General features: G+C 36.9%; 1 protein-coding gene across 3 annotated transcripts in view; it reads right to left on the bottom strand.

Annotated features, from left to right (window-relative positions):
* The window catches only part of LRRC7 (leucine rich repeat containing 7), a 191303-nt gene that overhangs the window by 90363 nt on the left and 73553 nt on the right, over positions 1-27387 (bottom strand). For all 3 annotated transcript variants that reach the window (XM_064516351.1, XM_064516352.1, XM_064516353.1), the window contains exons 2-6: positions 21358-21560; positions 15299-15416; positions 14304-14382; positions 13457-13546; positions 11323-11379 (exon numbers count right to left, since the gene is read on the bottom strand). In XM_064516351.1, the coding sequence (XP_064372421.1) occupies positions 11323-11379; positions 13457-13546; positions 14304-14382; positions 15299-15416; positions 21358-21560 (547 nt within the window). The remainder of the gene's footprint in view (positions 1-11322; positions 11380-13456; positions 13547-14303; positions 14383-15298; positions 15417-21357; positions 21561-27387) is intronic.

The following is a 27387-nucleotide window of genomic DNA, read 5'->3' as shown; positions in this document are numbered from 1 at the left end:
GTTTTACTTCCTAACTTGAGCTGACAAATACATAATATTTTGGCAATGCAGGAAGACTGAACTACAAGGATTGCAAACCAAGGGGACAGAGATAATGACAAAATAAATATTAATATTTCAGAAATGTGCTGACTGAAAACAAATAAAGCACAATAGAACAATGCATGCAAACTTCTTCAAACAAATATCAAAGAGCTGATCAACACAACGAGTCTTAGAACGTAATTAGAACACTTGCGGTAAAGACTTACCATTTGGTTGGTTTCAGCCAGTTTATTTAACAGTTATCCAGATTTGCCTTACACAAGCAGCAGACTGATTGCACTAATACACCAACCAGTTCAAACCTTCAGGACTGTGATATGTGCCACTTGAAGTTTAATCTTTCCATAAATTTCTGATGGAAAACTAACCGTTTCAGACAGAAGGAAAAGACTGCTATACAAGGCAGAGTGAACACACATCCAAGCTGTCCCCACCTGTCTGGACACCCAGGGCCAGTTCCTCCAGCAGGTGTGGGGCAGGGGCCCGCACCCCAGCGCTTCCCTGTGCCTCCTACTTCCACTAGTCTGTAACAAAGAGATCCCTGAGACAAAAGTGTTGCTTCTGTCCTTCCGCAAAATGCGAACGGATGTTTCGATCTTAAAGGGGAGGAAGGAGCGTGAGAGGAGGAGAGACAGTACTCCCAGGGCTGTGCAGAATCTGACAGCTCTGATACAGCAGAAACTTCTCACTGCTACCTCTCATGGTCAGTTCACCCTTATCTGTCCCTGTGCCAACCACACGCAACAGCGTCCTTTGTCTAGACAGAAGAAACAGTTCTCCTTCACCTTGCCTACCCTGACGAAGTGTATATATACAAACACTATCATATCTACCTTTGGCTTTTGTTTTCCTAGATTAAATAACCCGTAACTTTTAGGGACTTCTCCTGCATTCATTAATCTTCTCTTAGACTATGACCATCTTTAGATCTTTCTTATCCTTGTTTCAGCTGGAACTTTTCTTCCTTTCTCAATAAATACAGATTATCAGAATTACGTAACTATTACAAATGAAGCCTCTCTCATTCCTTATACAATGTCACAAACACTTCCTTATCTCTAGAGAAAATACCGGACAAAGAACATTTGGCTTTGTCATGGCTGTATTATACTGATGACTCAGACATTTTACACCCTACTGATACACTCGAGTCTTTTTTCTCCAATATGTTTTCCAAAGAACCCCTAATTTATAGCATAAATTCTTATTTGTCCCTCAGTACATAACCTTGCACACTGTACTATCAAATCTCACCGAGTTTTTAATTGCTGTAGTCTTCAGAATTACCTAGTTCTTCCAGTTTTAGGAGCTGTACTTCAGAACTTTATCTATAATTCGTATTTTTCACAAAGCAAATTAATTCCGAGTTACTACTCAGAATGGAGCTGAAGATGGAGAAAAGTTCTGTTTTTCTCTAACATTAGCTGCCAGGGACCCACCCCTTCGGTAATGTCTCCATTGTACATTATCTCCTAAGAGCATGGCACTGTAAAAAACAATAGTTGTAACACCTACTATCAAGAGAATGAAAGAAGACATGAGAAGTTACAGCTTCATGTGGGAAAGTGAGTCGTCATGATAAGCACAAGAAATACAAGCATTTTTTCATAAATTAATAGCATCTACAGTTTCTCAGATACTAATGATTCACTATTTACAAATGTAGTTTCTACAGTTTTTCAGTTTTACCAATCTCTATTTAAAGAATTCCCATGAATTCTTGAAAAGGTGTTTTCCTCAGCTCAAGCAGCTTGAAGAACAAGGATCATACTAACTACTTCACTTTTAACTTACTCAAAGATTTCTGAAAAAACATAGGCAGGCTCCCTCTGATTGCTTGGTGCAAGTAACAGCAGGGATATAATTTCCAGATTCTTTCTTGAGATACGAAATACTCTTGATTCCTCTCAAGAATTCAACAGGATATTAATGTCCCCAAACATTCAGTTTTGGAGTGAGAGGTCTGCTGACATTTGTTGCTATGAAGAACAATGAATATTCATGACCAAGTTTAATCTCAGAAAATACAAAATTCAATGCAAATAAATGAGCCTCCAAAGGAGTAGAAACCAGCTTAATTGTGACTATTATACAAATTAAAAGCTTTCATTGTTACATCTCAAATGTGCTCAGAAGATTCATTTCCAACTTAGCTGTGTCTGAAGAACTAGTAGAGATTTACTCCGTTAGTGTAACAACTCCGCACTGTCCTGACAGAGCACAGATCCTCAGCGTACAAACAAGCAAAACCAGGAATAATTAGTGAGGGAGGATCATCTCTGGATTTTTTGTTTGTGCAACTGTTCCTAAAACACTTGGCCAAAAAAAACTAGAAAAATTACAAATTTACATTTATGGTTAAAAAAAACACAGGAGTACCTCAAAGAAATAGATATAATATTCGTGGTACGAGGCCACCCTAAGAAAACTGCACTCTCACTTACCATCCCTAAGAATAGTCCAGTCTAGACAAGTTAGCCCACAAGTTAATCCAACCCTAAATCCTGGTGTCACGGCAGCCTGACACGAAGAATATATAAATATATAAAATATCTGATACCATTTCCATTGCACTCTGATACCAGGAATCACATTTTGCACAGGGTGCAAGTACTCAGCAGCCAGTACAGTCTAAACTTTGATCCTCATCCCACCTTGACTTCCCTTTTCACCTCTGATATACTGCACATTCCCCAGCATCACTTCTGTTCTGGCACTGATGCTTAAGCTATTGTATTACCCACTGCTCCTTTTCCATTTTGTTTTTGCTGTGTTAGTTCCCAGTCGATGAACTGGTTGACAATGCGATGGCATCAGCCTCTGTGCCAGTGCACAAACTCACAGTGGGATTCAGCTTAGGTGTTGTGGAAACCACAGGACTGTGAGTGTGTGTGGTTGTGTGTGTGCGTGGGGGGTGTGTTGGTGTATTTACATATGTAAATGAATTGTTATATACAGCCTCTACATATCTCTGCTTTCCAAATAAGCTGGTATAACTATGCTACCAGATATTTCAGGCTGTACTGATTCCTTCTTCTCTCCTATGAAGGTTTTTCACCAACCTGAATCCTTTTTCTTTTGAGCACCAGTGCAAGGGCACGGGTCTTTGATGAAAGATATAAATGGCACCCTTTATTACTAATACACATACTAGATTGTGCTAAAACTCCTGGAGAAAAGTCAAGATGGACATGAAAACATATTCTGTGCTCATGTGAAGACTGCCTAACGTATCTATCATATCACTTACAAAAAGAAAGTAAAACCTAGGGAAAAAACTCTAGAATTTAACCAGGTGCCCTTTGGTAGTAGGACAGTAACGTATCTATCATATCACTTACAAAAAGAAAGTAAAACCTAGGGAAAAAACTCTAGAATTTAACCAGGTGCCCTTTGGTAGTAGGACAGTAACAACATGTACTATTCCACACTCTGAATTTACAGCCAATTAGAAGATAAAAACTTCTGATTTTCATTTTGGGAGAATATCAGTCTGTATTTGGAAGATCTACTCCCTAATAGTAAATTTATTAAAAACTAAACACCAAGAAAATGGGCACCAAGCCTCTAATTGCAGTCAGAAATGAAACAATCAAACCGACAGGTTGACTGCACATGATGGGGTTGACTCCCCGTAATCTAGAAGTTCTGTTCTATAGTGTGAGAAGCACAAACATGACTTCAGCATTTGCATCTACTGTGAACTTTCATTCAAACATTATGAAATAACTCTGCAGGAACAGCTGATTCTTTAAAGAAAGACGTACTTTCTATATGAATATACGTTAACACAAACAGAAGTTCTTAGAACCTGGAAGTCAGACACATTCAGTAAATTCCATGTCTCAAACAGTGGAAAAACACAGAGGTAGTTTATGTCATTTACATAATTCCTCAGAGAAAATTATTAAATATCCTGTGCATCAGACAGCTAGGCTTAATCGTACAATTTAGACAGCCACTGTCAGACCATTTTGTGTTTCTCATACGAATGTCCAGTACGTACAGCTATTCATAAAAGGGTAACCTAACAGTGAAGTATAGGCCTTAGACACTGAAGTTCTAACACAAAAAGTATTTGGTAAATGGCTTCAAAAACACCAACACACATTCTGTTAGCCTAACAGTCATTTAACCACTTGGTAATAAAAGGCCTCATTGTGCAATCAGACAGGAAAACAACAGTCCAATTTGTCTGTATGAGAGGTGAGACAAAGCCATACGGAGAAGAGGTAACAGCGGTGTGAAAGCTGTTTATCTGGATTCAATGGGTGTACTGAGACAGCACTGTGAGCACATATTTCACAGTCTCCAAGTTATGCACACACAACCATGCTCATATGTAACATTTATCATTCATAACTCATATGTAACATTTATCAGAAAAAATAACTACTTCTGGTTTGCTATTATGATTTTAAAATATCAGCATGTATTTGTTAAGTTGGTATGCTCTCAGTAACATTCCTCCTCCCTGTTCTTCACTTTTATGCTTGTGAGAGTTTGAGGAACAAGAAGTGTGCAGGCAGAAATGCTAGATCCCAAAGGCAGCCAGATGCCAGGCAGAGGCAGTGTCGGGGAGTAGAGGGGCACACGCACCGGCATCCCCACACGGCACCTGGGAACAGCACGAGCACTTACCCGCAGCTACCACTGCCCACTGGTGTGGATGCCTCCAAATCAGCGAGGGAGAGAAAAGATCGTTATACAGGGAAGGATAATGCTAACCACTGTGTTAACGTGAGCTGGTGCGGACACAGGGCCTCCAGTAATGGGGTGTAACGTTACATCTCTTCACTAACCCCCTATATGTAAATATACGCGCGCACACACACACGTGTGTGTGTGTGCGCATGTGTGTGCATGCGTGCTTGTATCAATCTACACTAAGTGGAGTGTTTTCTGTTTCAACAGACACAAAACACAGAAAACCTCACCTGTAATCACAGCTTTTTACAGCACTGACAGAACAGAATGTTAAACCAATGTACTTCAAGATTTATAGTTTTTAAACATCATGCTTTTACTGGAAAATGTCTGATTTTCAGTAAATGAAAGATAATGTAACTAAGAAATTTTAGAGGAATATTCACTAAAAGAATTTCCATGAACAAGCAAAAAAAGCATAAAAACAATATTCTGTCACAGAAGCAGCCAGATATACTTGAAAACCACAGTGTACAGTTCAGACTGTATACAAACAAACTCATAAACCCAGACCCAGCCATACTAAAAATTCTGAACAAAGAGCTATATAAAATATGGGCGGATCATGTGGCCAGTGGTCCCTGGGTTCACACGACGCAGGCAGCTCCCGGCCCTAGAAGACACAGCTCTCTCCAAATGAGAGCAAAGCAGAGATGCCACACGTTCGTTGGCAACACCTACACAGGTAATGCTGAACAACCTACGTGGATAATACTGCACAACTCTGAAAAACAACCAGATCCTGTCCTGTCGAGACAGACAAAGGAAAGATGGAGGTACTCACTAGGTGCACCCACCTTCAAGATTCAGCGCTGAGGACAATTTCTTTTTGGCACAAATTTGTACTGTGTCATCTATACTTGGAGTCATACTATGCATACTCCAGCATGTCACTGCTCTCTCAGTAGTTTCCTTCCTGTGAAACTGCAGCGGTTGTGCAACGGGGCATAACATGTCCCAGTTGCAGAGCGGCCCCAAGTGCAACACAGGCATCAGCGGTCCTCCAGCACTGTGGCCCTCCAGCACTGTGGCCCTCCAGCACTGTGGCCCTCCAGCACTGTGGCCCTCCAGCACTGTGGCCCTCCAGCACTGTGGCCCTCCAGCAGTCAGCTTTCTACACATGCTTGGTGCTCGCTAAAGCTGCCAACTGGCATGGCCTTCACTGACAGTAAAGACGCAAAGGGACAAACAGTCCTGGGACTGTAACGCGCTGTGGCAAATGGTCGGCCAGTCCATCCCTCCCTGCACTGAACAGTGAGTAATGGACCTGCACAGTGTGAGGACGCGTTCAGGAACAATGCTTGGTCTCCGAGTCTGGCAGCTCCAGCCTTTCTCAGAAAGGCTCTGGACAGCTGAAGAGGAGAACAGTCACAGTGAGATGTCCTCACCATCAGCTAAGCAAGCTAAACCTCTGCTGGGAGAAAACTGAAGGACATATGCAGGCTTAAAGCAATATAATACCACCCGTCAAAAGGGCTTGAGAAAGTCCAAAGGCAACATGGCTGAAGAACAGAACATGGGAGACTTAGAAGACATCCTTCAAAGCAAAAATGTGTCCAAATCAGGAAAATAGAAAAAAATGGTTAAATATAAAAAGGCTAGAAAATATCTTCAGAAATGTCTGATAAAAGGAACAAAAACTAATAATAAATCTTTCTTCAAGCACCTCAGGAGCAGGAGGTGCTTGCCTCCTGCCAGACTCTGTGGAAAAGGCATAAAAGGAATACTCAGAGAAAAGAAGGTCACTGCAGGAAAACTCAATTTCTACATTTGTATTCAAAGTTTGGGAAGGCTACCATGCTGAAACACTTACCCACAGAGACTGATTGGGGGAACGAATGAAACTACAGACCAGTGACTTTGACATCTGTACCAGATAAATTAGTAGAATCACTACTAAAAAGAATAAGGCATTATGTAGACAAATATGACACACTGGGAGAATCCAACATAGTTTCTGTGAAGAGAAGTCATTACTCAGAAATCTATTGGAGTTTTCTAAAAGACTCAAGAGTACAAGAGATCGGGACAATACAGGCTACTCTGAATTCCAAAAGCTGTGTGCAAAGACCCTTCACTTAAAGTTCTTAAACTAAGCAACCATGTGATGAGAGAAGGTCCTCACGTGGATGAATGAATGGTTAAAGATGGGAAAAATTATCCATTTTAACTGAGTGCATGTAGGAGGAGGAGCAGCCAACAGAAGTCAGGCTCTGGGCTGTGGGGCACGTGCTGCTTAAGGTGTTTGCAAATGACACAGAAAAGGATGTCAGTGAAGAAAAGTTTTACAGAGGATACCAACTTATTCAGACCTTGTCAGGTCACTGCTACAAACAGGACTGAGGGCCCTTGGTGAGACCTGCGGGACTCTTCCCATATTCTCCATGGCAATTTTCTTGGTTGTTCCTACCAAGTCAACCTGTTTTCCCACATCATCCCGTCCAGATTGAACTACATCATCATTCGGCAGGATGTAAAGCTGGGAATTACCTACCTCTGCTCAGAAAAATTACTCAAACACAGAATAATGAAACACTGAAGCACAAACAGCCTCATCCAAAACCAACTGAAGCTAACAGAAAACTCTCCACTGATTTTAATCACTATAGTTTGGGCACAAAATGCCCAAAAACATCACCAGCAATTAGAAAGCCTCACCTTTAGCTTCACATACATATTCAAAAAGGTAGTTTAACAGAACAGAATGCTAAAGAGCTATGTGGAGCTGTGCTCTATACAACACCATCCTGATCCATTACACAATAATACAACACGTTGTTACAGTGAGTAAAAATCAAGTGCATTTTTATCCAAACAGAATATAAACAGTTATCTTGGTTAGCTCTTCAAGCCAAATGCAGCCCTGTGATGTAGCAGGTAACACTGTTCAAATAAAAGAAGTGTGGTCAGGATCTCAAAAATACTCTAACACATTTAACAGAAATTAAAGAGAACAAAACAGATTTTTCTATTTTTGTCTGTTTTGTAAATTAATGCATTAATACAATATTAGAAATTATTTGCAATATTGGCCAAAGATTTCAAAATATTTTTAAATTTTCAAAAGCTTCTGGCAACAGATATGAATAATATTTAATCAAACCATATGAAATAGAAAATAAGTGATTATGTAAAACAGTATTGTGAGAAACTGTAGACTAAACATACATTTTCAGTATAAACAATTATTAAAAATACCAGCCAGCCTACTAATACATTCTGAAGAGAAAGTATTGCTAACAGAAAATAGGAACATCCCACAAAATTTTCGTTTCAAAAATAATGTATGTATCTAACCCAGTATGATACAGCAAGACAGGGCTACTTTAAATGTTTGATATACTTGTCAGAAAAGAAATCGGAAAAATTTTCAGAACATTTTATGAACAATGCATTTCAAATTTTCTATCGGGGAAGTGTCTGGGAATACAGTGATATTTTTGCCCATGTTTTAGATAAAATTATCTAAAAAGACAAATTTAGAAGTCAAAAAAGCTCTTATTTTTTAATGCAACACATTAAATAGGTGCACTCTGGAGATCTATGCTCTGGTTAGAAAGCTACATTTCAGCAAACTATTGTTAATATTTACTTAACTTGATCATTTTGTAAGTACTTTTAGAACCTTTGGCATTGAGTTACTATGGATATACAGAGCAAATAGAGCGCTATGGTAAATACAAAACATACTTAATACATGTTCATGCCAAAATGCTGAATAGTTCCTTTAAAATTTTATATACATATACAGTATATACGCACAGAGCACAGCATAGAGCAGATGAAAGAATATGATCTTCTTTTTAGTAACTGTCCCATCAACAACTTTTAAATTGCACTTAATATGGTAATAGCACTGAGTTAGCAGAAGTTACTTAAAATGATCATGCAGCATTATAAAAATCATTTCCAGTATTAAAATAAAATTATTTACTTGCTTTTCTTTACATGTCTTTTCTTACATTAGAACTACTGGACAAAGTACCAACATAATCAGGCTATCTTACTTATGATAAAGCAAATAAATTGTAGAGTAGGAAGGAAAGTCTTTAAGTACATATCTGAAAGAGCTACATCACCATTTTTACAACTAGATTGTAATATATATTCTAATTTATACTATCTCATTTGTTTTTCTAACTACACATTGCTTCACTGTAGGTATGGTATTCTTGTCACCATTCGGCCTCTCTTATCGGTTGAGAAAATAAAACCGTCCGATACTGCTGTAAAGTCTGAGTGAGAGACTGATCCTGCAACGCGATGGAGTCTGTGTTCTCCCATGCCCTCACCACTCTCCTTCCACAACCCCCCATGCTCAGCCCTGATTTTCTCCCCTCCCATACACAAATAGCTGCTGCTTTAGACTACTAGGTAATTTTTTTTCATAAAAAATTTCATAAAATTTTTTCTTTCATAAAAGAAATCAAGTCCACCCTAAGTAGGAAGGAGGACTTATATCTCCTAATTAATACTTTATTGTATGCCTTAATTCCTGTCCATCCATTGCACTGTGCATTTTGTTTGTTTGCCGAGAAAACTGCTCTATGACAAAAAAGGAGCCCAGAAAAGCATGGATCCCCCATTTTCGCCCCAGTGGATGTAAAAATGGCTGTCTGTCAACTTTCTTTCTTGTACTTTTATTTCAGAATGCAGCTGTGCTTTTATCTATCAACTTTCAGAGCATTTGCACAAGCAAAAACTTTTATTTCCAATTCATCTCAGTACTGTATAGCTAAGCCTTCTGCGATAGCGAAGAGCTGACAACAAACATAACTTCGAATAATGCTTCCCTTGGTTAGAGGAATGAAAGAATTTCCTCACTTTAAAAATTATACCGTGGGAAAAATTCACACTCAGCCACCGTAATAAATAAGTGCTATTGAGAACAAAACATTTGCCAAACTTAAAAGGACAAAATTTGCCTGGCAAACACCAACTCATGTTTGGTAAACACTGAAAACCCAAAAACACTTGGTAAACGCAGGTATCACGGGGTGGGGGTGGGGAAATATGAAAATATTCTGTATGATCAGAATTATCTTGTGGAAATCTGATGACTCAACCTAGCACACACACATCACCCATTGACTCTAACAAGCACCTTCTGTGAGCAAAAACAATGCAATGTATTTCAGTATTTATAACTGTGTAAATTATGTAACCAGAATCTGTAACGAGGAATAAGAAATCTATATAGATACTTATATAGTACAGTGTCAATTGCTGCACATTGCATGGGTTTGCCATGGTCATGAAAGAACACAATGATAACGGATATCAGTGTTGAAAGGACTACTGATATCCCAGCCTCACTCACTGAGAAGAGACTGCTTCACTCCCTTCCAGAAGGGACTGCTGTTTAAGAGGTGGTCTAGATAACACACACATACTGTAGCATGCAGTCCTTCAGATGATAAAGACTTCAAAGGCTACAGATTTGCTCTACTGAACAGTTCTCATTTAAATGCAGATACAAGTCTTGGAAACTGACTAAATTAATTTTTGCTTTCCCAAGAAGTAAATATAATTCACAGCAGAGGAAATAGTAAGTTTATACAAAAAAGCACACGTTCCACTGAAACTAAGAATACTGCGTGACAAATATCTTTTCTTTAAAAAAATAAGTTTTGCCTTTAGGTAAATGCCCACAGGAAGCAGTGAAAATGTCCCTGTATCATACAGGCAAAATGCCTACACATGATATTTTGATAAATACATGCTGAGCAAAAAGGGTGTCTTTTTTTTAAATGAGCTAATTAATATGCAATTCAGTATTAGCAAGGTTTCATAAATAGTCTAATGCCACCATAAAAAATCTCACTTATAATGAGGACATACAACCCCCATTTACAACAATCCTAATATCCACGGATATCATTTGATTGCTAAGGATTCCTGTCACAGAAAACATTTATATATTGTTGGTCTGAACACAAAAACTTATTTCTTGATTTTGCAGTGCTGTTTGCTGTTTTCAGTATGGAATGCGTATTTTTATTTTTTCTTTTCTTTACTGTTTCCTTTTTAAAATACCATTTAAGTGCGGGTCAACCAAGAGCAATCCCCCCAGAAATACTACATTTTTTTGTAAACAGTACCAAGAAATAATACCAAATTGGACATTTCTTCAACATTCCAACAATGCAAATTTCTAAATTGTACTGTGAACAAATACAATTAACATCTGTATAGATCATACGGTGAGATAGTTCTACTGAGGTCACAATGAATACACTTTTAATAAATTAATTACTTCTGAATGAGAAAAATACTGTTACCTCATCACTAACCAGTGATATCTCATATTTTGTTTATATGTCATTTTATTAAGTGTTACATTATAGATTTTGGATGTTGAATTATAGTTTGCTGCTTACCAATATCCACCTCTCTTTATATTTTATATGTTTGCTTTTTTCCAAAAAACCCTTCTCTCTAGAATTTCTTTAAACAGTTGAAAAATTAACTCTTAACAGAACTAACACAACTGCATTGCTACCAATGAAAATGCTTTGCACTTTTGGAAATTTCATGTGAAAGCAGTTATGAAAACATTCCATCACTTACTTTGGTAGAGTTTTCAAGTGATTTTCTCTTAACTCCAAAATTCTCAATTTGACAAGTCTAGAAATAGTGATAGTAAAGAAAATAATTAGTTCGATCAAAGAATTAGTTCAGGAATTTATAAGAATGATTTGAAACTACTTCTTTCAACAAAAAAAGAGACTGCTTAATGCACATTAATGAGATGCCCAGATTTTGTTAGTCTGAATATAATACAAAATCTATTCAGAACCAAATAGATTCATATTTGCATCATACTGTTTTTATGTCCTTCTCTGGATTCCTCTGAAGAACAATGACATATATCAGTTTTTCAAAATAACTCTAAATTATTTTTCTGCGCTATTTAAACAAGACAAACATCGTAAGTTAATTTATCTCAAACATTTCCAGGTCTATTAAAGGGTGAAAAGCAACTGCTGCACAGTTCACAACTTCTTTTGGCATTTTTTGAGTCTTGACTTCTGCACCTCCACACAGACAGACCAATGCTACAGAATAGATCTCCATCACATTTAATGTATTTTAAGCAGAAGTTGAACACGTGCTTAAATGCCTTTATGAACTAGAACCTGTATACAACAGTACTTCACATTTCAATATCATTGTGCAAACACTAATTGGCAATATTATTTAAGCCACAACAATAAATTTCCTGAAGTTGAATAATGGGTAGGCAGGGGGACACACATATAGGCTAGTGAGCAACAAGTGCAATGTCTGTATGCTAATGCTGGAAACCTGTGAAACAGGACAAGGATTTGTATTTGCAAGATATCAAAAAGATCTAGGAGCAGCACAATTACACTGGAACAGCAACCACAACTGGAACTAGTGTCATTTCATTTGGATAACATCTGCATTTGTGTAAGAGAAAAAAGTTGGTGCTTTCTGCTAAAAGATTTAAAATACTATAAATGCACTTTAGAAAAGCTGATTACCAGCAAGGCTTTAGAAGTGCATAATAATTATAACACTTCCCATGAACAGAAACATTATACATTCAATAAATTGCTGAGGTACGGCATATATTTATTTTTTCTTGACATCTGAGCATACTGTCTGATTCCCAAATGCAAAAACAGTCTGTCTTGGGATTTATTTTGGTATTCCAAAGCCTCATCAAATGCAAACAATTAAAGTGTTTCTTCAACTAGAGATGTTCTTAGAATTAACTCGTGTAAAACCCAGACTCAGTTCTAGGTCAGGGATAGGTCTGTCAAATAAACACTGATAGAGCAGCACTTCATGTATCGCAATGTCTGAGCATACCAATGCCATTTGCAACATAAATTATTTCACCTCAGTATTCATTCTGGAGTGCTGTGATGATGCTCCCAGTTGAATGATGTAACACCCATTTTGGTAGCTGGATGGACCAGGAAAAACCTAATACGAGGTGAATTCTGTATTGGTCCTATATATTTTTCTTTAATTCTTTGTCTTCTGAGCTATTTGCCCAATTGGACAGCTGGAGGACAGAGAGGCTGCTCATTCCCTTACCAGTAATGGAGGTAGAACGAAATTGCCATTTCTGCTAATCACATGCATGGCTCCTACCGCTCTTTTAAATGGTCAAGGCAAATTGTGCTAATTCGGTGGTGGTGGTGGTGAGGGGGTTCCCTCTGGTTTATGCTTATCTAACACTTTTTGGGCCAGTTTCTACTGCATTTATTTTTAATCTTGTTCTATATCTGTCTGCTCTACTGTCTTTTGTAAATCTCTCTTGTTCTTGCTTTCTTAGTTTTGCTTTGGTTACTCCACCACACTCAGTCATTTCTTATCCTCCTTTCAGACTCAGTGCTTTCTTTCTGTTCATTTTTCAATAGACATACACCATATCATTACTTTCTGCCCTTGCCACAATTTCATAGCACACTTGATCAAGGACAGGCCTCTTCTTTAATTTCTATTTCTTCCCACCTTTCCCTAAACCATCAAACTGCATCACTTCATCATAAAATTCTTGCTGACATGAAATTCTCTCTAACAACAGTCATCCATCAAAATAGGGCTGAAGAGGCAAAACCTATACCTTCTTATATTTTTTTTTAAATGAATACAGCTTTTAAACAGACCTTTAAAACTAAACTGGGTTTACATGAAACGGTAATGTATTTTCATGACTAATTCTTACCTTCCAAAGTTAGCTGGAAGAAACTCCAGAAAGGCATCATTTAGATAGAGCTGGGTCAAGTTTACAAGTTGCGTGAAGCCATCTGGTAGCCTAAAAAATAGTTGAAAGCTTAATCCTGGCACTGAAGTTGCTATGGAAATAATAACAATGTATATTTATAAACAGAAAAATGACTCTCTCTCTCACCTTCTTTTTCTACCCAGCTACCCAAGAATAATTTACTTATAGGCAAAATTTTTTCCTGTTCTCGTCTTTTCCACATTGCCATCATCTGACGAAATTCGAACTCCTGGTACGTTCCAGCTACATCAACCTCTTCTCCCTTCCAATTTGAGGCTTTTTAGCAAAGTTGCTTTTGTTTTGGCTTTTTTTTTTTTTTTTTAAACTGAAATAGTAAAGTTTCATCCTTTCATCCCCTTCACTCCATTTTGTAAATCACAAGATTACAATACACATTTTCTGTGATTATTATTCCAAGTTTTTGGCAGGAAAAACGATTGTCAAGATCCTAAGCAAGAGATTAGGATAAATGAGGACACATCATGGCTCACTTCCCATATATGTCCCCCTGAACATAAAGTGCCAACTCCCTGTGTTTAAAAGTCTGCATTACACGGACTGCTTTGCCAAAGTTTCCTTTACTGGGTGGAGACACACTACATCTCCTGCGTAGTAAGAGATCTTTTTATAGATACATGTCACCCTTATTACTTTCGCATTTCAGACAACTAAAAATTAATTTGGATTAAACCTGCAAATGAACTTGGTATTATGCCTTTAAATTTTAGTTCACTTTGCATAAATTTTCTGAACTTGTAATATACAAGCACAAGCTATTGATACTCACTTAGAGACTGGATTGACACTGGCTTCAATAATTGTTAAACACTTACAACATTTAATATTTTCTGGAAAATCTTGAATTCCTAAAAAAATATTGAAAGAAGCATTATACAAACATGAAAAACTGTTCAGCTTGTTTTCTTCAAAAATGAGTTCATTTAGTATTCCTCACTGCTAATGCAGAATGCAACTATAAATTCTGATCAGAGTTAAGCAATAAAATGAAAAATAAATATATTTGTAAAACTACAGTTTACAGATGATACTTAAGCTGCAAATAAATATACCACAACAGATAATATATCTTGCAACAAAAAATCCTGTTTTAATGATTTTTATGATCTTCTAGAGTTACAGACTGACATCACTTGTATTAACTCATACTTGTGCCTCTTTTTGAAGTGCCTATCTTTCCCTTCTTGGTCTCCCTATCTTCTCAGGAGTCCATGCATATAATCCAGAAAGTCTCTAGGCTTACACTGATAGTAAAATTTTCCAGAATGCCAAAGTTTCATCTTCAAAAGAAAGGTGCTTAAGCACAGACATGCAAGGGTTTTTAGGCACGTAAGTATGTAAATATGTACCCTGGAAAACCACATCAGCAAGTTAGTCACTGGCAACGTCAACACTGGTAGCTGTTTACCTGCAGCCTTATGTGCTTAGATACGTTAATACATCTTGATCCAAAAGAGTCCTGTAAGTACTAAGCCACTTTGGAAATTGTTCATACAAGCACACTGAAAAATGCTACCCTGTTCCTATTTCTAATGGTTATCAGTCACAGCTCAACATGGTACACTACACTAGCACAGTGACCTGCATTTTTTTTTTTTTTTTAGAAAAACTTACATATGGTAGATACCTATCTGGCCTTTTCTAAAGTGCCAGACAGAAAATATTACATAAACTAGAAAAATATAGACTTTTCTAAAACAGAAGTTATTATTGTTTACATATTCATTACAATTCTTTAAAATGTGTATACTTTTGATCTCTTACCATTTTTACTGATATCAAGTTCTCTGAGATTAACTAAGCTAGCAATAGTGGTTGGCAGACTTGAAAGGTCATTGTCAGGTATACTCAGTTTGCGTAAAGCTTGACAGTTGAACAGTTGCTGTAATATAAAAAAATACTTCATAGCATTTCAGGAAAAAGCCAGTTTTGTTATTTATACATAAAGGCAATAAATAACATAAAACTACCTTTGCTACATAAAAATCCAACAATCCAAGAATATTTTTAAGTGACATTATTTGAGAAAACATTCCTAAAGGTTGCCCAGTATTTAAAACAAGTATAGTACAGTCTACAAGAATAACCAGCACAGCTGATCAGTGATGGAACAGTTCAAAAATTGTGGAGTTTTCTGTCAAAAATTGCATTTTGCAATTTGACAAAATATTGCAAACAGTATTTTGTAGGAACATGCTATTTCATAATGTGTGTCATACGAAAAAAGTTTTTTGTGGTTTGTGGTAAGTTAAAATATTTGATTATATAATTATATAATATATAAAATATATTTATATATATAATGATTATATAAGTATATAATAATAAAATAGATAAAATATAATTATATAGTTTAAAATAATCGTATATTAGATTTTAAAATTTCCTGTGTTCAAACAAAATTTGCTACCTTCTAGAAACAAAACATTTTGACATTATCAAAACGAGACATTCTGTAAATCCTCCCAAAATTCACGACTTTCAATTGCAGTATTTCATTCTAATTCAAATTTGCTGAAATGTCAGAATTTCCAGTTCAACAATAAATCCTCTTTTCAACCTAAAGTAATCAATACATTGCGCTGAAAGCAGCTATTTAATATGGCTGCCTTCTTCAACAAAATCACCATCTCATACAACACTTTAGATATACAATAAAATAACCATGTTAAGAGAAAGCAGTCATGAAAAACTATTCAGCATTTAAGTACATTGCACTGCAAGGTTAGAGCTGCTGTATACAAAGAACGAGCAAGGTGTGTTTTTTAGACCGTGGAGCTTCCAGCTTTGTCAAGCCCAGCCTGCTGGCAGGTGTAAGAGGAGAATGCAGTTTAATTGCTTGGCTTCTTTACTGCCTAGAGGTGCTATGAAAGCAGTAACTAAAACTCCATGCTGCACAGTCCCCAGCGACAGCAACAGGAAAACTGAGCGCACCCCACTTTAGCATCACACTCGTATACCTTTGCAGTACAAGCCATGGCTTGCACACGCGCACAGCGTCCTCACAGCTGGCCAAGCGCTGGGACCAGCCACCCCAAGTCACCCGCACACCGCTCTGCAGGAGCAGGGGCTTAACACTACTCACTAACACTGTGGCTGCAGGCTCTAAAAGTTTACTCTTTTGAAAAGTGAGTTAAATGTTACTAGTCCTCCTAGGTCTTGCCGAGAACATGAATTCACTTGCTGGCCCTAGACAATTCTGTGGGTTCCAGAGAAGAATGACTGCCCTTTGCAGGCATCTCAAAGGTGTTCTTCAAATATCAGTGCTATGTTATAGCAATTTTGTCTTTCTTTCATTCAGACTTCTATAGTAGAATAAAGTCTATACACTCTTTGGCAGGATATTTGATAATGCATAATGATTTGATTGCTCTGCCGAATGGAAGAAATAATTCAGCTAAGCATCTGGAGAAGGGAAAATTAATGCACAAACGGTGTGCAAATGCTAAGTCAGTACTTCAGTCTAAACAAACTTCAGATCATTTTGAAACTGAATCTTTCTCCTGTAACTTTTCCTCATAATGCTTAAAAAAAACAAAAACAACCCCAAATCCTGCTTTTTCCTCACAATGATCTGTTCTCAAATAACTCGCATGATATTCATCCTTGATATTAAGGGGAATTACATGAATAAAAAAATACTCAGAATGAGAAGTACTAGACCACAACTGACACCAAGTATGAAAGGGTCTTTTTACCAAAAGACACTTCTCAAAATGCCTTTGTATTTGCTCATTTTGAAGATTGCACAACAGCCCCCCCCACACACAAGTCACCAGCTAATGCCAACAGCAGGTACAGAAGCCCAATGCAACGCTGTGGCCCAGCTGCCTTGTAGAAATACGAGAGAGAACAATTTCTACACTGAGGTCTGCAGTTCCCAGTCTCACGTACAGGAATACCCAGACCAAGTACTGCACACCCCTGAGAAGCTAAACATTTCTGTTCAGAAGACAATGATTATTAAGGAGAATTGCTCTCTAGAAAAGGAGGAATTCTTCTGTGATGCATCTGAATGCATCTACTTTTTTTTAAGGAAGCACAGCATTTTGGCCGAACTGAAAAGTAATGTGATGGATCTGCTCTAGGGTCTGCTCTTGAAAAGTCTAGCTGCATTACTGTGTTTTGGCAGTTGTAAGCACCACAATGCTCACACCTCAGGGGAATTCCAGAATTTTGGTAAATATACAAAGTATACAGCGCTATTATACCAGGAATATGAAATTTCCAGTGCATGTACCTGGCCATTCTTTAGGGGAATTATCTTAAATGCCAAGGAAGCCTTGGCACTTAAAGTTTGGACAATCTCTAAACAGCTACAAGGCTTCAGAAGTGGTGAATGAAAAAAGGTACTAAAAACTAATTTTCTTTGGGAAAAAATATTCCCTCTAGAGTAATTTTATGATGTACTATTTTATCAGCAATAATACAAGAGTGGGAATATAGTTATATATGCTCAAAATTGCTCATATTTTCTTAGCCAGTAGATTTTCAAAAGGTATCTTTCTCGATTTCTAGTGCTTTATATGGCATTACCATCAGGATTTTCATGTAATCAACATATTTTATATTCATAGATTATTTTTATTCCTTTTAGACTGGAGACCAAGTGGAACTAATGATGCTGTGATTTAAGTTATAGCAATGGACTATCATGCATATCACACGGCCACATACAGATAGAGGCTGAGGGCTTTCAGGGCCATTAGAGAACAATATAAAACTCCTGTTCTCTACGTTCTGTAGGTATAGCTGTGAAACAGATTGGCTATTGCAATGGAGGAGTTCAATGTCAGAATTACAAACAAGTAGCACTTCCCAGTTCTGCAGAACAGAAATATCATTTCTTACCGGCAGCTTTGGAAACTAACCAATTCCTTTGATGAAAATTGTAACTCAAATAGCAAATGCAATGCAAAAGAACATACAGTTAATTTATAATACCTACAGGTTTATGTGAGCAAACTATACATCAGCAATTATCTCAACATCATTTACACACTGGTTGTATTGCTTGTTTTTAGTGAGACAATTAAGCACTAGGTTGCAGTCTCTAGTAGCATATTCTCTTTCAGTAGCATATTCAGCATTACTGATACCTGTTTTCCTTACTCACCAAATGGTGAAAGACAGTGGTGGCTATTTCTAGAATTTATCATCAGAGAGAGATGGATTTTTTCCCAGGTCATTAACAAGTACATTAATTTTGTCCATCACATTAGTGCAGATTTAACTTAACATTTATAAGGGAAAGCTGCTGGGAAGAATTTTCCTCCCATTTATGTTATATAAATACATACATATGTTATATATATCTGGTTACTGCTTGCCGATGACTCCACTACATCAAAACTGACATTCTTTTTTTTTTAATTAGTCATTGACACTCATTGAACTCATACATATAGGGATGTACTTGCAGCAGCAGCTCATGATAATGATGTCAAAACGAATAAAAGAAAAGTCTTGGCTATGTTTAAGTGAAATATACAATTACGGAACAATCCTATACCTCTAAAAAAAGAAAAGGCAATGAATTGGAAGTTAGGACCTAGAAATACTGTTCCAATGAGACAACAGAAAAAAGCATAAAACATGGTGCACAAAATGTAAAGGAAAAATTCAAAATAACAATAGGCAAAATTAGTTTAATACATCAAAAATATCAGGCCTGCAAAATAATTTATTGATTTCAAGAGCATCAGCAATGAACACTATGAGTATAATACTATGAGAATACTATGGGTAATTTCAGAGATAACATTTGTAAAGTAACAAATAAAACTGGACATAGACAAATTTTCGCTGGAAGTGATTATATGAACTCATATTTACATACAGAGAAAAGCTTTGCTTAAGGTAGATTGCTATGTGAAATAAAAGGATAATGTTAGGTATTATAATGCCATTTTAATAAAAGATGGCATTCTCCCACCTAGAATATTAATTAAACAGTAGGAAAAAAAGAAAGGCCTACAGACAGGTAACAAACTATTTGAAGCAGGAAATTTGAGAATGAAATCATTTGGACTGCTGCATTTAAGGTAATGATTAATAAAGGAGAATAGGCTGAAGATATTAAAAATTTATGAATGGTATAAAGGAGGCAAATTTAACTCTTCCATTAATCGTCTCTTATACAACAAGACCATGTAAAACGACATATTTACATAATCTTAAAACTGATTTAAAGGTTTTTTTCAATACATAGTATTAGCTTCAAAATATTATTTATAAACAAAGAAAAATAAAAGAAGTGTAAAAATAGTCCAATTTACTTAATTCTCTCCAAAATATGGGGTTTTTTTTTGATGTTTTGCTTCAAAGTAACATACACAAAATACATGATATCACAATGCAATGCAAAGATTTCATTAGCATTCACATTTCAGCTGTGACTTTGACAGTGATAACTATCACTTTCATCCCAGCTTCATGACATTGTTCCCTTCACCTTGCACCCTCCATTTTTTATATGTAATTATGGTACATTGTTCCTGTCCTAAGTCTTGACATATTTGTCTTACATTATGCACTGCAATTAACTCTAAATATCACGGTGATACATACTTTCAAGAGATGTGAGATAGACTAGAGACTTTACATGTCTTCTGAAGCATTCTTCAGTAGCATAATTAAAATATGCAAGGTTAACCATATATTATGATTAAAAGTGAAACAGTCCTGAAGACATTCATTAGCAGTAAAAGGACCACCATCACATTCCTTTTCATATTTATGGGTGCAGAAAAAATATTTGATGCTCTACTGTCTTTTCTAGCACTAGGAGAGACTTATCACTTCTCTATATCATTAACACCTGAAGACCTGACAACTATACCGTCTTCTCAGCTTTAAAAAATTTCTTGATGAGGTGAGCAATCTTCAGCAACGAACCATCAGGTCTGACTACAGGAACTCCATGTAAGGCAAAAAGTGCATTTTCTACATTTGTAAATAGAATTTGTGTAAAATCTCTGTGCAATATAAATAAGAAATACGCTGGGAGATGAGGAAGAATAGATTACAGTGGAACAATGTTTAATTAAAAGACTTGTAAGCATCTTTCATTATCATTGAGAAAAATTCAATTAAGGAATGGATTACTTCATTCTTCATTATGTAGCTAGCACTTACTGTTAATTTTTTCTTCCTCTACCTTGCCCTCTTTTGATTCTAGAGCACTTAAGTTACGGAAATTTTTAATTTCTTACTGGAAGACCAAATTTAAAGATTCCACGCAGGAAGTTTTACACAGGAAGCATAACTAAAGTAATCTCATGGCAGGACCTCAACAACACGTCAAAATGTTTACAGTTATACAAACATTAGTCAAGTACTACTGGCATTTCTCCCGCAAAGATACACAGCTTATACTGACAGAGTTTGCTTTCAAAAGTAGTGCTATAGGTAATCCAAATTTGAGATAAATTTGCCCCATATATTAGCATCCTCTGGATCTCTAAAGTACTGAATATCATTAACTACTTCCTGTGTGAAAAGCCCTTCCTTTAAACAAAGACTTTATTGACTGTCCTCTGTTCTTGTGTTATGAAACGAGGAGAAGCAGATGGCCCTACTCCTCCCTATGCAGTACCATCTGTAAGAACACTGTCTGTGCTGTTTGAGTTCTCCAGAGACTGCAGAAAAAAATTAGCAGAAATGTAACCAAACCTCTATAGCTAACAGCCACAATTCTGATTGCCCATGGCAAGCAGGCAACTCATGCAAGAGTAAGTCCTATTTCATAGTTAAAGAACATACTGGCTGTACATTTAAGAATACAACTTTGACTTCTGTATTACAGGAAGAACAGTAATTACCTTAGGTAGCTCTTCAATTTGATTGGCATCTAGATAAAGCTCCTCTAATGTCCGTTCAAAATTAAAAACCTCCTTTGGCACCTGCTGCAGGCCACAGTGAGAGTAATCTAACACTGAGACGATCTCTTCCTCACCACGAAAACATCGGCATGGCACCAGGCGGCCAATAATTTTCCTTTTGGTTGTCATCTCCAAACAGCGCACTGAAGGAAAAGTGGGGGGAAATGTTTCTGAAACCATCAACGTGTTTGGAACTATTCATTCAGAATTATTATCAAGACTGTAGTTCATTCAATACAGTTTTTCTGAGGGATATCCGTAATCTGCATTCTGCATGTCCTAATCAGCTTTTCTACAAAACAAGACAAAGTGAAGTTTAGCAGTATAATCCCAAAAAGCAATCTCAAAATATCATCCATTCTGCAACCCTGGGATAGATACACAATTGTTGCTTTTGTTAATGTCAAAAAACAGATGCATAAATCCTACACATACGAACATCTTCATCAGACAAAGTACAAAATCACAACTTTTGTACTTCATGTTTTGATCCGTTACAGAGGCTGGAGTGTGAATCAAGGAAGTGTATCAGTCAGTGATAGTCATTTAAGGTCTGATGCTCCCTGACAAATGTACAGCTGTATTACACATATTTCTCTGAAATCAGCAGAGTTCCTTAGCTTTCTACAGTTATTGCTATAGGATATATTTGTTGCTTTTGACCGTATAAGCACAGAAAAAGTAAAACTAGCTGGTTATAAAACTAGAAAGAAAGAAACCCCAAACTGGACAATTTATCTATCATTCCTGCTTATCTTATCTGACTTTCAACAGATGAAGGTAATATAAGGCACTTAGCAGAAATTCCACTAGTTTTTCTGTAACAAAAAACTTTTCGGAAATTTCACCACAATCTGTTCCCTAACTGCTAATCTAGATGTCAAGTTCTGCAAACTTCCTTGGACACACAATGCTTATGAGTACTTCTAATTCATATTAGTAACGGTTTATGTAACTGCATCTTACTGTTTTACAGTTGAATAAAAATATTTTAACTAACTACTCTTGAATTGACAGAATATTCATTAAGCAGATTTTATACATGTCAAGCAGTCTCCAAATCTGGAACAATACTGACATTTTTAGAAGTTATGTTAACCCGATCGTAGATAAATCAGGCTGTTCTGAAACATAACACCATAAAGCCAAGAAGGGCTAAACCTCCATCTTCCATTTTCTGAACCATGTATAAGGTTTTGTGAGTTACATTCATGAAAAAAATGCACAAAATTAGTCCAAGTAAAGCAAGGGTCAGTAGGATTCTCTTTCAGAGGATGCCAGTGAAAAAGCAACTATATATTTGTGCACAATATCGGTGGAGAAAAAAGAGAAGTCACATAACCTTGATAATAAAACAGTACAATTTATAGTTCTTAGGACCAAACTGTGCTCTCCTTTGTATTCAGACCAATTAACAGTAACAACAGTCTCAAGTGCAAGAAATTCAGCTTCACAAAGTATAATGAAGAGAAACAAGTAATTTCAGATCCTGGACAACTCCCCATGCAGTGAGCTGAGCTATGTTTGTATGAGTGAGCATATATCATTCAAGTTACTTAATCCATCATTTGACTGAAATGTAAACATAAAAACGTAAATGTAACATAAAACAGTTTTTGATTGGTTGGATAATACCCTGCTTATGGTTCTCTGTGATTTTTATATTAGGGGAAAAATTGGTATTTCAGAGGTAAATAAAACATTCAAATATTGTATTTCCTTGTTTAAATTTTATTAGCACTTATCTGCCCCTAGCAATCCCAATGAGATTAATATATCAATACTGTCAGAACAAATATTATTTTTCATTTTTCATGCGCTCAAAATATGAAGAATTGCAAGAAGCTGAAATGAGTATCAGTGAAACCACGGTGCAGCTGGTTATTCATTTGGTAGTGCCAACAACAGTCTTCCTCTTGACTGATTTTGGCTTAAGGGTAAAACTTAAACAGAACAAGAGATAAAGTAATTTTGTAATTCAACTTGACCAGACGCCAAGTTTGTGGATATAACATAAAAGTTGTATCTTAATTAAAGTCAGCTGATACAATGAAAACATTTTCATAATGCAAAGTATATAAACTTGTGAAAATGTAAAAATCAGTACACTAAGAGGTATGGAAAACGGAGCAATTCATTTACAAGCTAATAAGTCACAAAATCTAAAAGTTTTAGCAACTGTGTATTTCACTGCAGAACAGAGAAACACAGAGAACTACCCAGCTAAAATTTGAGGATGCAACGTGCCACTCAAATTTACTCCACTTATGGGTGAGCTTCAAGTTCAAACATTCTTTATTTAAATTTCTTACACCAGGAATACTAGAACCCCATTCTGCGGTCCTACACAACACTGTGGCTCAATCTGGCTTCTTGATCAGCGCTCAGAATTTCCTGTGATAAAGAAATAGTTCTTTTAAGATTCCCCCTCATTTCCCCCTGGAAATAACGTTTTTGTGACTCATTCTGTATGTCCCCATAAAGCTTCAAAACTTGTTGGCCAACTTCAAACAAATTTGGTAGAAACTGACTTTTACAGTTTCTGAATTTCACAAAATTTTGTATTGGTAACTTTTCAAACAAAGCCGGAAAAGCCGCCAACCACTCTTCCAAACCAAGCCCCATACGAAAGAGGCCCACCGCACCAGAAGTGCCCTAGCGAGTGAGAGGCAGTGTGCACAGTGCCCATCCCAGCTGCAGCTGCCATGCACATGTCCTTCCTCCTGTCCCTCAGACCCAATTCTCACTCATATTAGGGTGCTGATTTTCACCTTATCTACCCTCTCCAAACCCACACTGTATCCTCTGCCACCACAGCAGCTATCACATGCAATCAGCTTTTCTGCAGTCATGAAGATTATACTTGGATGTTTTAAGTTACTTAGGGCATCTCTACTTAAAATTACTCAGCTTGCACCACTTTCTACCTGACTTCAGGATCACCTTCAGCTGCAGCAACAGCTAACTTGAGCAAACCTTCACAACTGGGAAGCAGCAAGGAAAAGAGGCAGAGCAATGTCAGAAGAGGGAAAGAAACAGCTGTCAACATCAGCGGGGCTGCAGAAGGGGCCAAAAGGAAAACATGTGAGGGGGACATGGCAGACAGCCTTCAGACATGGTCACCTACGTGTGACACACAACTGAGGCTGCCTGGCCTGCCCTTTCCCCCTTTCCCGCCTGAAGGGCCATCCCCCATGTAGCAGGGCAGATGTCCCTGCCAAGAAGCAGCCAGCTGCAGGAGCCGCCGTGGGAAGGGGCTCGAAGCCCTGGCCGCCTGAGCCCCCCTGCTGCCAGCATTCCACCCCCCCCCACACACACACACACCCCCAGGAGACAGGGTGCGCAGCACAACCGCTGACACCAATTTGCACTGCCTCTTCCTAAAGAGCTCATTTGAGCATACGACATCTGAACAGATGAAAACTGTAAAAGCATTGGTCAGAACAAGTATTTCACAGGAAAAATAAAATCAGCTATCAAGATGCCAAGCTTCTTTGTATTCAAGCAGCAGGAGCAGCATTTGCAACTGCATGTTTCAAACCCTGACACAACACAACTAAATGCCCCTGGAATATCAAATTATTTCTAGCTTTTCAAGCCATGTGAATATAATGAACAATAGAACGGTTACATATACTTCAGAAACTACTCAGAAAGCATTTGCCCCATAGGCATTACAAAGCACTTAGCCTTGCATTTTCCTCCTCTACTGTAGGTATATACCTAAAACAAACCTCACATTTCTTTCTAATAGCCCAGAACGATATTATACCAGAATAGGTAGAAAAGGTACAAATAGTAATGAAGTGACAGAACTGTTCTAAAAGCAGCAATTACAACAACAAAAGCATTGAAAAAAATTGATTTTCTTCTGCTCCTGTAAACAAAAATGCTTCCATTATTGCAGCTGATTGATTGTAAAAAACTCTATCTAGAAAATTATTTTTTAAAAATTTGAAAGAAAAAATGCAGAGGATAAAAAACAATGGTTTAACTACTTTGCCTTCCTCAAAAAATAGGGTAAAACCTGGCCGTCACGATAAATAAAATTAATCTGGTGGGATTAATTGGTGATCTATTGGAAGACTGTCTTCTTCAGAAAAAAACACAATGTAATTTGGATAGATCAGCAATTTGTATTTAAGAGAAGATCAATACTGGAATAAGAAAAGTATCTGAACCTGAATTATAGTGAACCATTAAGATTTTATGGGAAGTAGTAGTGTGAAGTAACTCCACTGCAGAAACTCCTACCTATAGAACACTTCTGAAAGCATGAGCTTAAATGCATTTGGTAAGTAATGTTTCTATATGTGTTCACAGTGTGCTCTCAGTATTTACCTTGTGTAATTAAAAACAAAATAAACAAAGAACCAGAAAATAGGTAAAAAAAATCCTCTGGGATTTTTATAGTTCTTCTCATTCATTTCAGAAAGCATCAGTATGGAGTTAAAGGAGCTGTGCTACTATTGAAAGGAATAAAATTTCATGCCCTCTGGACTAACGGTAATTAAACTCTTTATTAATTTCAGTATTATTAATTCCTATCCTGGACTAATTCTAGCTTGGGTAATTACACTTTTCTTACCTACATTTCATTCTGTGATAATTTTCATAAAGCTTTGCTTTTGTCCTGATAGTTACTCACTGTAAGAGGATTGCTACCTGAGATCTTTGGAGAGAAAATCTCAGGCAAATAAAGTCAACAGAAAGCCAATCAGTAACTTTGGGAGGTCAAGTCACTACACATATTCATGCTTTCAAACTCCTTAATCCCTGCAGGTGATAGAGAATGTCTTCCTGTCTCCTCCTATGAAGACTAATGCTTAATACTTTTCCCTGTTTAAACTCAACTAGCCAAACAAATACCATTAAGAGCTGAACATCAGAGGTCATTGTTCACCATGAGTCACACGTTCTGTATTAAGTACCATACACTAAAAAGGATTTAAATCACAAATTCAAAAAGCAAGAAGGCTGAAGTTGTCTATTCAGTTTGATGTGTATGATCACTAAAATTTCAACAATATTCTTCAGACCACACGCAGACATGCTCAACAGCTTGGAAAGCTATAAAATCACTGCTGTTCTGGAAAGCCATTGGGAAGATTTGTTTCTTTTGTTTCAAATGCAATAGAACTACAATGAAATGTAAAATCTTTTTTCTCTGTGATTCTGCTTAATGAAATTTATTATCTTAACTAATAATTAATAATAATTCTATACAGCTGCATTCATAACTAAATTAAATGTACCATTATTCAAAAACTCAGCATAACGAAATGAAAAGCAGACATATTTTTCCCAAATAAGATTAAAAATTATGTTATAACCTGTATTGCAAACGCTTTGGAAAAAAAGTCTTTCTTGAATTAGATTAAAGAATCTATGACAGAATCATAAATACAAACTGCTATTTATTAGCTTCAAGCTAGCTTCTCATTATCATTACGTGCAATTTATCCTCTTAGGAAGCAAAGCCTTAATCTAAAAAACAACAGTAGTTTTAAGGGAAATAATTAGAATAAAATCTAACCTCTTCTCAATTAATGGATCTTTTGTGCAGTAAAACCACTAAGCCCTGTTTCTCAGCAATCATGAGAGAAGATCTTCTCCTTACCTATTTAAAGACAGAGACAAAAATTGCAGTACAGCTCACAAAACTTCGATTTAAAGATGGAACAAAGTAGCTTGACAAACCTAAGAAATCCTGAAAAAGCAGGAGAACTGATCATAACCTTTCGAGCCTGGCAGTTCAGCCAGTTCCCATCCCACCTCACTGCCCACCTATCTCACTAGTCCTTCATCAGCTTGTCTGTGAGGATATTCTGGAAGCCCGGGCCAAAAGTCTTGCTATGGTCAAGATAAACATCCACTGCTCTCCCCTCGTCCAAGCCAATCACCTTTTCATAGAAGGCTATAGGGCTGGTTAAGCACAATGTCCCGTGCTGACTGCTCCCAGTCACCTTT

This window comes from Dromaius novaehollandiae, chromosome 8 (genome assembly GCF_036370855.1).
Source record: "Dromaius novaehollandiae isolate bDroNov1 chromosome 8, bDroNov1.hap1, whole genome shotgun sequence".
Taxonomy (NCBI): Eukaryota; Metazoa; Chordata; class Aves; order Casuariiformes; family Dromaiidae; genus Dromaius; species Dromaius novaehollandiae.
Note: the sequence above shows the minus strand (reverse complement) of the source record. Positions and strands in the feature narration are given on the sequence as shown.